Source organism: Siphateles boraxobius, unplaced genomic scaffold (genome assembly GCF_051911475.1).
Source record: "Siphateles boraxobius isolate OS27281-9 unplaced genomic scaffold, OSU_SipBor_1 5, whole genome shotgun sequence".
Lineage (NCBI taxonomy): Eukaryota > Metazoa > Chordata > Actinopteri > Cypriniformes > Leuciscidae > Siphateles > Siphateles boraxobius.
In genome coordinates, this window is record NW_027509141.1 from 22,263,265 (window position 1) to 22,280,050 (window position 16,786).

The 16,786-nt window shown below is 39.2% G+C and overlaps 1 protein-coding gene across 1 annotated transcript in view; it reads left to right on the top strand.

The window, feature by feature from the left end:
* foxp4 (forkhead box P4) overlaps positions 1–16,786 on the top strand; it is a 306,386-nt gene that overhangs the window by 3,296 nt on the left and 286,304 nt on the right. The window contains exon 3 of the mRNA XM_077203301.1: positions 6,210–6,339. Within this exon, the coding sequence (XP_077059416.1) occupies positions 6,281–6,339 (59 nt within the window). The 5' untranslated portion in view covers positions 6,210–6,280. The remainder of the gene's footprint in view (positions 1–6,209; positions 6,340–16,786) is intronic.

Here is a 16,786-nt window from a genome sequence, read left to right on the forward strand (position 1 = left end):
TCATAAGAGGGTAAAATAATCCTTGCTAATCACAATGTAATAAAACTCGTCATATTTATTTGTTGTACATTTGGAATTTCCATTTCTGATTCCCAATTGTCTGAGTCAGGCCAAATGTACTAAAATTCACATCTGTTTTCAAGCCCTCGGAGTTAAAGGGCAAATTTGCAAAGAAAAATAAATTTTCAGTGAATGGTCTACTCTGCATTCTCCAGTTCAAAATTAATGTGTAGCTAAAGTTAAATACTAAAACCTTAATTTGAAAGCAAATTAATGTACATTTCACAAGGACAACGAAGGTGGCAAAGTGATTTTTTTCTTGCCAATTTGCAACGGTAATTAATATTGAGACCTTCAATTTCGAATTACTTCAAATAGTATAAAATGAGATGTGTGTAATTTATATTTTTTAGGATAACGTACATATTATTAAATTCCCACATTTTAAATGCTTTCATTACAATGGTACATTTCAGTATGTTGCGGTTGATTCAATATAATTTAATTGTTTAGAGTGGGTTTGCGATTTGAAGATGCAGGCGGAAAAAAATTTCAAGATTTTCTGTCCCTGACAAATGCACGCTCGACAGTGATTGGCCATTTATATGTTCCTCCTCAGTGTTGCATTGTTTTGAAGTTTGTGTGTTCCCCTTTAAGAAGGGGGCTCTTTGCAGCTGAAGAATTTGCTCTCCTGTCGCTGTGAATGGGGCCCGGGCAGGAGCTTAGCGAGGGGCCCAATGTTTTGTTCTGTTACACTTCAATAGGGCGTCAAGCAGGGTTTGGGCCTGACAGCCTGTGGATTAAAGGCTCTTACCAGAATCTGTTCGCCCCACCCCCTGACCCGCGCACTCCAACAATAGCCTGAAAGAAACACATTCTTAACTCTTCAAGTACTAAGTTGTAATTTGCAGGTGGCTATAGCCTAGCAAGTCCCTATAGCCCAAGACGATAAGGGTTATGGAGAAAAAAGGAGGGGGAAGAGGGTGTTAGTTGTAGTCAACCTCCTCTTTTTGCTCCACTTCAGCTTTCTTATACCTTTAAAAATATAAATGAATATCATTGATCTGAAAATCACAGTAATGATCTAGCAGAACGTGTCGTTGGACGATGGCCTTGAATTCGGAAAGGTACATTGTGTTCTAATCCCTGCTATCTATCCAAATTGTAAAAGATACACCTGATGTCAACAGTTTGGGGTTCGTTGAGCAGTCGTTTTTAACAATAGCCAGATGCCTGTTCCGAGCAAACAGTGTAACGATGACAAACAGTTGTTGTTGCCTTTTGTTTTGACAGCACTTCCGAACAGAGCAAGAAACATGGAGCCAGGAAGAAACAGACTTTTGTTTTTAAATATTTGTCACTAAGAGATCTAGATGATAATAAAAACGAAGCAAAACATTTATCATATTGTTAACTATTCTTATTGAACGAGGAAATTCAGCAGGATTTGGATTTTTTGTTTAATCTAGATGGACCACTAGGTGGAGCTATTTGAAAGTTTCTCAGCCGTGACAGAGTTGCAGGTGTAGAAAATATGGGTTTAATATGTTTGTGCAAGAAATATTAATTATTCCTTTTAAGAGAATATTTGGTAACACTTTACAATAAGGTTCCATTTGTTCACACTAACTACATTAGTAGTTAATGCATTAACTGAAACTCATCAAAATAAGTCAAGCGATTTTAAACTTTTTTTATGCAATTTAAGTTGAAATGACTTAAACATCCAAGTTGATTGTACTTAAAAATTTAACGAAGCAACGTTTTTTTTTTACAGTGTACTTTTAAAGCATTTCTTGATCTTTGTTGGTCACACTTTATATTAGTCTTTAACTATTTTACCGTCATCAAAAAACAATTATTAGGCACAGTGTACTTATTGTGTTCATGTTGTATTGCAGAATATGGTTAGTGACAGGTTTGGTGGTACGGTTAGGTTTAAGGGGTAATGGAAGAGTCAACATTGTAATTATAGATGTAAGTACAGAAATTAATCACTGCTGGAATTACATGCAGGTCTTTTTAAAGTATAAGTACAATGTAAAAACATGCATGTACACAATTAGGCATTATATCAAATTATAATTTAAATGTCAGTACATAGTAGTTAAAGACACTTCTTATAAAGTGTGAACCTTTAAGTTATTTCAACATTTACTAATATTTTTTTAAATTGAAAGACGTATCTGTTAATATTATTTAATGCACCTGAGCTAACATGAACTAACATTGAACAGTTGTATTTTTATTAACTTATTTTAACAAACATGAATAAAGATTGTAAGAAATATTTGTCAGTTAATGCATTATCTAATGATACCGTATTGTAAAGTGTAAAGCGTTTTTATCATCTTGGGGAAAAAAAAGTGGTCCTCAATTATTCATCGTACAAGCTGAAGTGCCACATAGAAATGAAAACAAATTAAAGAATGACCTAAACACTAGATCTTTTTAGTCACGTCAATCAGAATATTTTTCCGTTGTACTGAAAGGGCTCCTCAGAGTATTGCTGTCCAGAAGATCTCGTGGTCCAGCAGAGAGGAGTCAGCTCATTCTTATAGTCCCGGCCGGGTGTGTAACACCAAACTACATCTGGCCAATGATTCAGAGTGTCAGAGTTCACGCTGCATGCTTGCGCGCACACACACGCACGCACGCACGCACGCACACACACACTGCGTCTCTATCCATGTGGTCAGCTGATCAGTTTGATCACCCTTGTTCAGAAAATCCCACACTGAATGCTCTGTCCATTCATTTTCATATCCTCTATAGCTTCCGTTTCAAAAGCAGAATGCTCCTGGTCCAGGCCTGAGGGACCCAAGCAAAATGTTTTTATTTATGGGGAAAATGACATTGCCGACATTGCATATTGGCTCTAATTGCGTTCATGCTCAATGGTGTTTTTGAAAACTTGTCCTCAAAGTGGCAGCCTTTCAAGAGCAGCCGCCTTTTCCCCTTCGTTTTCCTGTCACCAGTAACAGAACACAGATGTGACATAGGGTAGCAATTCCACCTCTATTTGTTTTAGGGTTGATCGAGTTATTTAAAATGTTTGCAGTCCTGGAAAGGGCTAGGGAGGGAGAGATGGGGGCATGTATGTGAGAAAGAAAGGGGGAGCGAGAAAGAAAGAGGGTAAAGTGTGTTTATGGACCCCTGGCCGCACCAGGTACAGCAGTGACAGATATGTAAACAACTCGAGCAAGCTAGACGCATGCTGTGAAAATAAAGTAAAGCAGCCAGATTTTAAATGTCTTCTGTTTACTTTGGGATGTTTCCTAAAACAGTTGAACTGCTAGTTAATTTTCTCTTGTACATGTCATAAATCCTTTACACCTGCACAGTCTGTAATACAATGTTGAGCTTGTTATGGGGCAGTCAAATCATTTATTTATTAGGCTATAGCGCCTGGTTTACTTTTGTCCTTATTTTGTCCTGTTTATTATTATTATTATTATTATTATTATTATTATTATTATTATAACAGCAGAAATATAAAATTTTACTTATATTTGTATTGTTATATTATTATTAATTAATGATAATAGAAAAATAAATGACTATCATAGTGGTTTATATAATAATAATAACAACAACAATTTATTATTTTTATAACAACAGCAGACATATACTATTTTCATGATATTATTATTCGGCTATAACATTATTATTAATGATATTGGAAAAAGTACTACTAATAAAAACAAATACAGCAATTTACAGAACTAATTATTATGATTATTATTATGCAGTTTTTATGTACCAATGCAACACTTAAGACTTTCCTCCTTAACAAACTTTTTAAAATCACTTTTGACTATTATTAGTATTATTTTATTATCTGCCGGGACGTTTTGGGGCCACATTTGTGAAGCTCTGTACACATCAAGCTGCTCTCAAAGGCACTTTACAAACAGCCAACTGTAACCTTCAAAGAATGAAAGAAAGAATCCAGGCTGCAGTGAAATCTAATCCAGCCACAGCTATAGCTACATGTTTGCCTGCCCCCCTGCTGAACTCTGACCTCTGACTTTGTCTGGGTCATCTCACCTTGCCTGAGTTATAGACACATCTTGCCTGATTCTAGTTCTCTTATGAGTCTCTCTCTTTCTCTCTTATCTGTTTAGTATGTCCCCATTGGGCTGGCAGGAGGAGAAGGGGGGAAAAAACGAATGGATTGGGGACATTGCTTGCAGCAGAAATGTCAGGGAGACATTAAACAGTGAAAAGCTGGGTGTGCTTTAATAGCACAACCTGTCTGTTTTCCCTCCTATTCTTTTTCCAGCCCCACATATCATCAGTCTTCCACTGGGGCTTTTACTCTGTGATCAGTATGTCCTGGTCATTTTCCAGGCTGTTTGTCGAAGCTATGACTTATGCTATTGAACCAGTAATGCTGCCTAATAAAATATTAATGTAGGACCTTCAGATTTTATTTAATTTTATTATGCATGAATATAAGGTAAATCAAACAATTCTGTTGAAAGATGAAGTGACTCTAGCGTCACAAAACGAAACTGCAAAACATATTTAAATAGGTTCCCCAAATGTTTTTCTCATTTCCCATTGGTCAGACAAACAGTTATTCCTGCCCCACATTAATGCCATTGCTCAAGTAAATGTTGCTGTGTCAGTTTTCGTCATGTCGGTTGCATGTTTTTACCCCAATTTTGCACTTTTAGGGGGAATCAACCTTACAAATACATTACTTAGGTGCCTCTGCATAAAAACCTGGGATATGATTGTTTTAACATCCTAGAATTTACACTTTAGCTTTACATTGTTGGTTTGTTGGCTCAAAGGCACACTATGTAAGATTTTTGGATCAAAATATCCAAAAACCACTTGAACAATGTTATATATTTTGTTGATTTTTTTACTTACATTATCCCAAATGTTTCTAAGAATGTTTAAATCCAGAGAAATAAGCAGTTTTAACCAGGACCCGGAACGTGCTCGTGCGTCGCATATCAATGAAATCATACCCGCGTTACCCTCAATTTCCGAAACCATGGAAACACCAAACGCTTTAATATATTATGTGTTTTATTAGACATGTGAGCAATTGTTTGGTTACATTCATGGACAGAAAACGAATCATTGTTGTATAGCTCAACACAGTTAGTCTTTTTGTTTAAATTTCATTTTCTTGATTTACCGCGAGTACCATATATACCATGCTAATAATACCATGCATTAATGATCTACTGTAACTCACTGCAGTGTGCAACAAGTGTCTTATATAGAAGCCGCCGAGCGAACGCACAGAGTTGCATTATAACAACTTTCTTCACACTCAAATGTATCTAATATGATAAAACAACGCTGCGTTGCCCCACATACGCATGAACGGAAGAAGCGGAAGCGTCTGCGGCATAATAAAAGCTCCGCTGCTCTGTGTCGTGCTTGTCTCTCATTAGCAATCGCTCCAGCGGCCTTGTTCCACTCCAACGGCTTTCGTAACATTGATAAATCTTTAATACAATACCGTGCTTTAATACATTACCGTGTCTGTCATCATTGAATTCATCCATGAATATGATTTCTGCCTGAGTCCTATGGTATTCACCACCAGCTGTAGAGGTGAAGGCAACTACTCATTCCGCGAAATCAAAGCGTCATCAAGCTACGCCTTTGTTTTGAATAAACAAAAAGTGTACCTTTAAAAGTACGATCAGAATTTAAAGCTGACGCACTTGGCTTTTTGTCAAGGAAAACCACGCTCTGAGCCAGCTATGATTTGTGGTTTGTTGAAATCTCTAATTGCTTTGATTAGGGGCTGTTATAATTGTCTGACATTAGATTTGTGGTCGTATGCTGCTGCTCAGCAGGTGGCCCTGGCATGGACTGTCATTGTTAGGATAGAGGCAGCCATTATGTGCGGAAGTGGTGATCAGGAAGTCCTTTTGCCCAAAGCAACGGCTCTACAGCGCTCTCCTCTAGAGACCAGAAAAAACAAACTTGCCAGACAAACACAAACAAAATAGTTGAGCTTAGGCATGTACCTGCAATCCTCCCCTCTCCATCCTAACTATAACCTCTCTTTAATTGAACTTGATTCGTGATCCTCCACTCTTTTCCCCTGAAGAAGTGCTTTTGTATGCACCCTTTAGTTCCAGGGCCAAAAGGCCCTTTAGTGGCCTTCAGGCATTTCTTATTAGTGTTGTAACAATATACCTTTCTTTCTCCCACCCTTCTTCTCTCTCCAGACTCAAAACAGCTTTGAAACTCATCCTGTACTGGTTCTTCAATAGCACCCGAGGGCGGGAGACAGCAGGTTATGTGTCCAGGTCTTTCTCACACACCTTCCTCGACCCCATCACTCCCACCCGAGAGAAGGTAAAGGCCCTTTGTCACGTAAGCATACACAAGCAGCCCTTGTTTATTTTATCGAATGTTTATTTCATTTTTTAACGTGCCACTCAAGGCTCTGAGGAGACGCGTGTGTACCTTTCCTCCACCCGTGTAAACACAGCATATTTCGCCACTCGTTTCCCACTGTAAAAAGTTTATATCTGTAATCTGTTAAGTCAGATATTTTAAACAACATCTCGCTGTGTTTATAAATACTGCCGGGCCGCTGTAATGAATTTACGGTAATGCGTTTTTTTTTTTTGTCTTCACTATCACTTCAAACCTTTTGCGGACAAGCCAAATTAAAATCCTGTAAGATTGTTTAGGTTTGAAACGAAAACAAAACAAAAAATGACAGAAATAGAAAATGTTGGTGTGACAGACAAAACAACATGAGCGCAAACACTTCTGTGTGTAGGATGAAGACAAACAAGTGGTGAGAGTGTGTAAATCTGAACTGATACTGATGAGGTGAATGATGAAGGATGAACACACTGTTATAGATTATTATGACCACCGGCATAGTCGTTTTTCACTGTGAAATATACACTGCTGATGATTTAGGGATTTTTTTTTGCGCTCATGAAAAGTGTGTATTTATTCTGTTGGATTTTCATTTGTCAGTGTGTACGACTGAAATAACACTTTAGCTTGCATTAACAGACACCTTGTGTGCAAATTATTCTTCAAGTATTGTTAAATGTTTAACAGAAGTCTGTTAAGAAGGTGTTTTCACATATTATTTTTTCAAGTAAAAAGAATAAATGTTATTGTGATTCAGTGGGATGCTTTTTTCCCCCAGTTATTTTTCAATGTTTTTTTTTTAAATCACTTCTCTATAATGTTTCAGTAATCATAGAGACAGGAAATTGTGCCGGTTGAATGGGTCAGGTTGGAGTCAAACCATGGCTGGACCTCCAGATACGATTGGAGGAATTTGCAAATTACTGTCAATTTGTTTGACCATGATGTGATGAATGAATAGCTATCCATATTAGTACAAATGACTGCCATTGCTTTAGGTGGTAACATATTATAGGCTGACCAAGGCTACAGTGCTATACATAAACCATAAGGTATGAGAGGCTGTGCTTTATCGTGAATAAGCCACGGCTGAAGGGCATTGTTAGGCACTATGCAAAGCAGTATGCTTTTATAAAATGGTTACCACACAATACAAATATTAAAGCCAAAAAATATGTATCAATGCAACTTTCATGAAGTAAAATCACTAAAAGCCTAAAAAAGCAGCAGAGGTTACATTATTTCGCCCTTAAATGGCGGCAAAGACTGTCTTAATGAGTGAGTTAGTCACTCAGTAGAGAAGACTTTTATATTGAAAGGACTGAAACTTGTTGTGAACACGGAGAAGCAAGACACAACTTACAAATGACTAGCGTGTCAGGGCATGGGAAAACCTCTTAACTGTTAAAAGGACATGATATCGCAGCAGACATTGAAACTGTATTTTTACTACGCATATAGGACTGATCTGAAAGAAAATGCTAAATACTGTAAATGCAGGTACACTCACTTGCTTGATCTCTTACAATACTCTACTCTATAAGCTTCAATCAACAATATCCATGAGAACAAACTGTTTATGTTGCTAAGAGTGGTTGCTAGGGGTGTTGTGTGGTGATGCATAGAACTGTTGGGTGAAGCAGTCATAGCAGTGTTTTATCGTGAATAAAACACAGCTATTGACCAATCAGAATCAAGGACTTGAACTAACCGTTTTATAAAACGTAAATAATTAATTTGTGCCCGAGCACCGATGGTGAGAGGACCCTATTGGAATTGCTCTGTTTATTCTTTCTTATTTTTTTATTTAATGCCGTTCTTGTTTAACCATGCTTAGGATGAAGTTAGAAAAAAATCAATAGATTTTACTTCGCACCCATAGTTTTGTTTGGAATGCATTACGGCCTGAACATTTATTCAGGCATTTGGATACTTTCTTAAAGGGAACCCAAAAATGAAAATTACATTATATCATAATTTACACACTCTTAAGTTTGAACACTGAACACAAAAGAAGATATGAACATATAATTTTATCAACTTACAAGTATTAGCCAGGTCTTCTCTTTTATTTTGTTTTGAATGTCTTGGAAGCTAACTTGGGTTTTAAACACTGTCATTGCGACAGTCACAACACACAAAGAGAACATGTTGGCCGTATCTAAACATTGATAAACTCTCAGTTAGTCTTGGGCAGTGTATTGTTGTACCTCTAAGTCAGCACAGCATTCTCTTGACAAGCTAATACCTATATAGAACATTTGTCAATTCACATCACTCTCTGATATTGTCCTTGCATTATAAACCATTCATTTGTCAATGTGATGAAACAATCGTGAACTTTGCGAAGCTCCAGCGTGATGTCACATTATATAGGGAACAATCTGAAGTTCCATCAGAGCAACACAAAGAAAGGTGGACGTGCGGCTGAGGAGGGAGTCGTTCTTCATATTCCCTCAGATGTGAGGGGCCGTATATTAAGGCAGTCAAATTGTAGTGTGTGCATGATTGGTGGCAAGAACCTGGACAGGGAAGATTGGTTGTGAGAGTAGCCTCGCATTAAGCCTGTCAATGTACGAACAGTTCACAGGAGAGAGCTATAATTAAGCCTCCCTTATCCAGGAGAGGCTCTCCATTATATTTAAATTAAGCATGAGTGATTTTGATCAATGTATTCTGAAGGTATATGTGTGTTGATAGCCTTGGAGAGGCATGGGATTTCATCTCCGTATCTGACAAACAGAAAAGAGAGAGAGCGAGTGGGTGACAGAAAAAGACATTTTTTGAAAAGATTCAAGACACAGTTCTTTTTGTTTGGATTATGATCATAATGTCTCGTAAAGTTGTGGAAAATGTCAAGTCGCCTGTCATCATATCCGTCTGTGAGTGTGTGTTCCTGTGCTTAAAACCAATTGATTTGTTGCCGTCATCAAGAGCGGTAAAACTCTTCCCTTTCCTGAACGCTCACGACCACATCTTTGGAGAACAGTTTGTTCATTTCAATTGCTGAGAGACGTAAAGAGCGGGCGAAGTGGAGAAGTTCCTCCCATAAATCTCAGCTGAAATATGACTTCTCCTGCCTTTTCCTCATGGCTCAAGTGTGGAGGCATGCTTGAATCTGACATTAAATGCCCCTCTCGTCTAAGTGAGCGCAAGACCGATGGCGGAAAAGTTACACTTCCAGAGCAACAGATAGTGACCAGAAGTATCCAAGCTTTAAACAAGCTGTATGAATTGTGTTCAAGTCCTTACTGGGTTATCTGTCCAGGAGAGCTATAAAGAACAAGAAACAGACTCTGAGGCAATAAATTTGACTATTATTTGTTGGCCAGAGCTAGTATAACATGTCTTTGTGTAATATGTGAGTGCATGGGATGGAAGTCACTTTTTTTTTTAAGTGCTGGGAGTGCAAAGATGTGAAGGTTCTTATGTCACAGAGTGGCAGTAGATTAGATCATGAAATAATTTGATTATCCACAGTTAATTTAAATGATCTTTTAGTGTTTTGATAAATAGTAATATTTATGATATTATTTTTTTTATATTTTAATATATTTATATACATTCAGGGCTTCCTTAAAGCTCCAGTAGGTAGCTTTTGTAAACAAATATTTGTTCAAACTGTCATTATGTCCTGAAAGTAGAATATGAGACAGATAATCTGTGAAAAAAATCAAGCTCCTCTGGCTCCTCCCTGTGGTCCTACTGCCATTTGCAGAAATACACCGCTCCCGGTCAGAAACAACCAATCAGAGCCAGGAGGAATGTCTTAGCAGTGTCAATCACGCTCGCGTACACGCTGATCACCCCTCTCTTGCACATCGCGAGCGCGTACTGTCGTTCTTGACTCTCCTGTTCGAACTCGTTCATCCAAATGAACAAATCTTTTTTCGAGTCATTTCGTTCATTCAACGAACGAAATAACTCGAAAAAAGATTTGTTCATTTGGATGAATGAGTTCGAACAGGATCGCGAACGTGCATCACAGAACAGAGCAAGGCGAGCATTTGTGCTTATAAAACTTAAAGTTTTTTATTTATTTTTGAAATGACCGATCGTTTCGCTAAGACCCTTATTCATCGTCTGGTATCGTTTAAAGCCCTTTGAAGCTGCACTGAAACTGTCATTTGGTCCTTGAAACGTTTGTGTCCTATTGAAGTCCATTATATGGAGAAAAAGCCTGGAATGTTTTCATCAAAAACCTTAATTTCTTTCTCGAGAAAGAAAGACATGGACATCTTGGATGACATGGGGGTGAGTAAATTATCAGCAAAAGTTTTTTTTAAAAGTGAACTAATCCTTTAACGTTATCTTAGTAGCTATTTATAACCTATAGAAAGAGTGCAACCTTATAAAGTTACATGTATTGCAAAATACATAATGATTTGAGGACCAAGTTTGTAGTCAAAGTATGGGCAGGCCATAGTCAATGTAAAGCATATTGTAGATGTTTCGTCCCTATTAGTGAATGTTCCATAACTGTTTATAATCCGCCGTCATCGGTGGTCCTGCTTACTAGCCTGCGCGTTCACGGCAGGCTCCGCTGTGGGGGAGGAGCTGTGGAGGGAGGGCTGTAGTGCAGCAGAGAGCAAGGGGGTTGGACCTGTAAGTTGTGCTTCTTCAAATTTTCAGGCTAAGTCAACAATTTCTCAAAACTCCCTACTGCAGCTTTAAGACAGACTAATGTACTAGTCATTCAGGAAACCCACCAACTAGTTGTTTGAATATGCTGTTTTACACATCCCTTACATGTCCCCATCATAAAAGACACGGATATGCATATCTTAGTGAAATGCTGAGTGGTAGAGACAGAAAGCAAGAGATTTCTATCTGTCTGCATTGAAAAAGAAACCACCGTGTTAGGTTTCTGGAGGAACACAGTGCTTTTGTGTTGCACGGCTGGCTCTCGCCAACACTAGTGTCTTACAGGCTGGTGAATTAAACGCACTGGCTCCCTCGAACCTCGCTTTCCTCTCACACTAATCTTGCTGTATTACCTTCCAGGGTCGCCGTGCTGTTTTAATATCTGTCACTACCTTCCTGGATTTTATGACCGTGCTTCCTCCCCTTTCATTTGTCCTCTTTTTGTTTGACTAGCCTGTCTCACCCTTTTGTATAATTCTGTCTTTGTTTGATGGGAGAAAAGAGAGTGATTTCAGGTCTGGTCTCTGCTCTATCTCCGGCTGTTTTTCTTGTCTGTGCCCAAGCTGTCGCGCAGAGAATGCGCCCGCTCTTTCGCCGACAAGTTGGTGTAAACACTCTGATTGCAGCACTAGCCGGTCTCGCGGTGCGCTGCACCTGTGTTTCATTGGTAACAGCCTAGCAACAGGTCCATCATTACAGCGGAGGTAATCTATTAGCCTTAATGAGGCCTGGCGGAGAGATGCATTGATTTTTTGCTGCTGTAGTAGGAACGCCTGTGTTTACGTCCCACTCAGGGAGAACTTAATGTCTTTGGCAAGCAATAACGCTAGAAACCACGGTAACTCTTTATTTCAAATGTCCTCTTTAGACATTCTGCTAACTATAAGTAACTTTGCATCTGCATGTCAACTACCAGTCATTAGAGTATTAGAAGACTGTCTTAATATCTGTAAACACTTTATTTTAATGGACCCCATCTGACATGCTATTGACTATAAGTAGCTTTTCAAGTAGCCTACATGTAAACTTATTGTACTAACCCTAACCTAACAGTCTAATAATACTTTAATGAGAGTTTGTTGACATGTTGTTGGAAATGAATGACAGTTTGTTGACATGTAGTTGCAAAGTTACTTATATTGAAATAAAGTGTAACTGAAACAACCACCCCGGTCCTGCAGGGCCTGCTAGGGTCATGACTCATGAACACATTCATTAAAAATATGTAGTTTGTTTTGAAAAATTGAAGCTTTATTAAATTTTTCAAACTTAGCGTCACTCTTATTTAAACAATAAGCTGCTATTTCACTCATTGCCGAGAATGATTACATTTACACCGTGTCTTGTATACGTTAATGACATTCCGCCATGACAGATGGCATTCAAAAACTGTCCAAAACATTCGGTATGCTGCTGACATTTCACGAAGGCCTCTTCTTGTTTTTTTGCACTTTATGTACTTGTATATTTCAAAGCTCCTATCTTGTCGAGATTCAAAGCTTCGCCTTGTTATTATTGTAAAACCTGAAAGGCCGGAGCAGAACTAATTCGATATGCCCTTGTTAGTGAAGGCCGTCAAATAGAGTGTTGGTACCTTGGAAAAGCTTCACAGAATTGCGTTCCACTATTTAAGCTGGGCTCTTGCCATTTTGATGTTTGCTTTTATGTCCCAGGCATATTATTTTGTTATTATTATCCGAAACAAGACACACACACAAATTGAATATTATATTTAAAAGTCAATTTCATTGAGGAGATTACGCAAATCAGCCTCATTCTTTTCCGTCTCGCCTGCCTCCACCTCGATGCATCTCTTAATTTACACTGGTTTACTCTATTCATTTGTCAGAGCCTTGCCAGGGATCTTTTCATGTTTTGCTCCTAGCTTGCCTTCCGTATTTTTGCATGGTTATGGCATTTGTGATGGTTCTCTTCCACAGTCTTGAAAATCAAACCTTAAAAGCAATTACCTGCCGACATTTAATGTGCTCAAGCAAGGTGAATTTCATTTTGCCCTGACTGACTGAAAACCCTGAGCATGACAGCTGCCTTTTCAGCATCGCAATAAAAACGCTGCGTACTGTAACGAGACCGAAAAGCATAAAGTATTCCTAGTGTGTTATTGGTCATTTTATGATGTTTGGCCATTTTGGTCCTAAACTGCAAATCCTTATGTGGAATTTTCTTTATTGGCCCTCATGAAGGTCAGCCAAAGATCTCTGCGTCGGGGAAACTATCAAAGCCCATGCCTGAGCCTTTTGGGGTCTGGGGTAATAGCCCTCCTGACCAGGGGGAAAGAGAAACCTCTGATTGCCCAACATTTTACAGAGCACATGTTTGTCATTAACACGTCCTACTCTGGTAGTTACAGATGTGATTAAAACAACCTGGGAGACAGGTGGGTCCTGTAGCCCCTGATTTGCAGGCTCTTTGTTCTGGGCCTGCTCTCGTTCTGTGACCGCTTGGGTTTTGGGGGGTTTGTTGCACTGGTTTGGACTGGGTGGAAGCACAAAGCTGCATTTTCCCCCTGTTGAGGCCCACTCATCAATTTTAGCCCTGACCTTTGGGTATTTATTTTTCCCTAGCTCTTTCTTTTTTTCTTCTCTGTTTTCATCCGTTCTTTGGAACTTGGTGGTATTTCATTTTGGAGGTCAGGAAGTCTCATACGGTGAGTGGAGTGAATTGTCTGGGACTGAAGACACATTTTGGACGCAGATCAACGAGCGAATGAGGGAGATCCCTGGAATGCAAATGGATGAGAATTTAAACAATGATATTCTAAAAATTTGGAGAGCTGGACAGTAACCTTAGAGGCTTGGTTAATGCTGTACTAACAGGACTTGAGCACAACTAACCTGAAAACACTAACCTGTTAGTGTTTTTCTTCTAACAGGCGCTATCAGACCACTAACGTATCCAAAAACACCACAACACAATTAAATTCCTAAATTTGAATTGAGGAAGGAAACGGGATGCTATATGTAAGTATGTGTGTCTATATATATATGAATATATATATATATATATATGAATATATATATATATATATTCAAAGTTTATCTATAGAAAGTTTCTCTCCTCTCTCTCTCTTCTTTATATATATACTGAACAAAATTATAAACGCAACACTTTTGTTTTTGCCCCCATTTTTCATGAACTGAACTCAAAGATCTAAGACTTTTTCTATACACAAAAGGCCCATTTCTCTCAAATATTGTTCAAAAATCTGTCTAAATCTGTGTTAGTGAGCACTTCTCCTTTGCCGAGATAATCCATCCACCTCACAATGTGGCATATCAAGATGCTGATTTAGACAGCATGATTATTGCACAGGTGTGCCTTAGGCTGGCCACAATAAAAGGCCACTCTAAAATATGCAGTTTTATCACACAGCACAATGCCACAGATGTCTCAAGTTTTGAGGGAGCGTGCAATTGGCATGCTGACTGTAGGAATGTCCACCAGAGCTGTTGCCGTGAATTGAATGTTCAGTTCTCGACCATAAGCCATCTCCAAAGGCGTTTCAGAGAATTTGGCAGTACATCCAACCGGCCTCACAACTGCAGACCACGTGTAACCACACCAGCCCAAGACCTCCACATCCAGCATCTTCACCTCCAAGATCGTCTGAGACCAGCCACCCGGACAGCTGCTGCAACAGTCGGTTTGCATAACCAAAGAATTTCTCCACAAACTGTCAGAAACTGTCTCAGGGAAGCTCATCTGCATGCTCGTCATCATCATCGGGGTCTCGACCTGACTGCAGTTCGCTGTCGTAACTGACTTGAGTGGGCAAATGTTCACATTCGATGGCGTCTGGCACTTTCAATCATCCAATCCCGGTTTTCACTGTATAGGGCAGATAGCAGACAGCGTGTATGGCGTCGTGTGGGTGAGCGGTTTGCTGATGTCAACGTTGTGGATCGAGTGGCCCATGGTTACGGTGGGGTTATGGTATGGGCAGGCGTATGTTATGGACAACGAACACAGGTGCACAGATATACCGTGACAAGATCCTGAGGCCCATTGTTATGCCATTCATCCACGACCATCACCTCATGTTTCAGCATGATAATGCACGGCCCCATGTTGCAAGGATCTGTACACAATTCCTGGAAGCTGAAACATCCCAGTTCTTGCATGGACAGCATACTCACAGGACATGTGACCCATTGAGCGTGTTTGGGATGCTCTGGATCGGCGTATACGACAGCGTGTTCCAGATCCTGCCAATATCCAGCAACTTTACACAGCCATTGAAGTGGAGTGGACCAACATTCCATAGGCCACAATCAACGACCTGATCAACTCTATGCGAAGGAGATGTGTTGCACTGTGTGAGGCAAATGGTGGTCACACCAGACTGGTTTTCAGACCCCCCCCCCCTAATAGAGTACAACTGCACATTTTAGAGTGGCCTTTTATTGTGGCCAGCCTAAGGCACACCTGTGCAAAAATCATGCTGTCTAATCAGCATCCTCATATGCCACACCTGTGAGGTGGATGGATTATCTCGGCAAAGGAGAAGTGCTCAATAACAGATTTAGACAGATTTGGGAAAAATATTTGAGAGAAATAGCCCTTTTGTGTGCATAGAAAAAGTCTTAGATATTTGAATTCAGCTTATGAAAAATGGGGGCAAAAACAAAAGTGTTGCGTTTATAATTTTGTTCATTGTACATAGTTATAGTTTATAAGAATTATAACATTATTTTTTATAGAAGCAAAAGATAATATTTGATCTATTTGAATAATTTTATTATCGTATTAATAAATTTACTTTTCTGGGCCAGGGTGGAAGAACACTACATTTCCCAGAATGTATGTGTTGAATTTCTTTGAATCACAATTCAGTGAATTCTTCTTTCTGTCCGTAAAATTCAACTTCCTGTAAGGTGTGGTCCATTGATTTTTCATTTTGCACTGATGAACTGAAAGGAAGCCAAGTCTTTAATTCAGTTTTCTTTTAACAAACCTGCAGCAGAAGCAAGCATGAGGAGTCTATGTTCGCTTTCAGAGTGATGTGTTTATAGTAAGCAGCATTTGAGGAGAAGTGTGTCCTTTTATGGTCATTCTCCTTGCTTTGCAAATATGCACTAATGCGATGGCATCTCTCTAGCCTTTTCTCTTACTTTGCTCTCTCTCACTTCGATCCCGGTGATGAGGTACCAACGAGGGCCGCCGGTGTCAGTGCGGTCCACCATCCTGTGACTCATCCACTTGTAATCTCTTGTGAAAGTGCCTTTTAAAGTGTTCGCATGAGTACGTGTGTGTTTGTGAAACCCTCAAAGGCCTCTGACAGAGGTTTGTTTTTACTTCGGACATGTAAAAGCGTCACTCAGGAGTGTTTAGGTTAGAGCGCTGCTGTCTGCGGCCCTCGCTCCACTTACATCATGCTGTTTGGGAGTGTGTTTAAGAGGAGTTATCTGCATCTAACATATACAAACACGCATACAGATATGCTGCAACTATCTTAATGTGACTAATGCACCGGCTTTGCTATCAGACAAGAGCTGAAAGCGCTCGAGGCATCTTGTGTGGTTGTATAAGGACCATTTGTCCTGACACAGCTCTCATATGGATGAAATGAAAGCGGTTAGTGATTATTAAACAGGTTAAACTTACATAAAAATGTTTCCGTCTGGTGTAGTTTGGCAAAATGTCATTATTCACATTCTGTAAGCTTGACATTCTGACCTTGGCATTACAAGAGGAGTGGCAACTCTGTTTTTTCAAGTTCTGTGTTCAAAAAAAGATGCAAGGA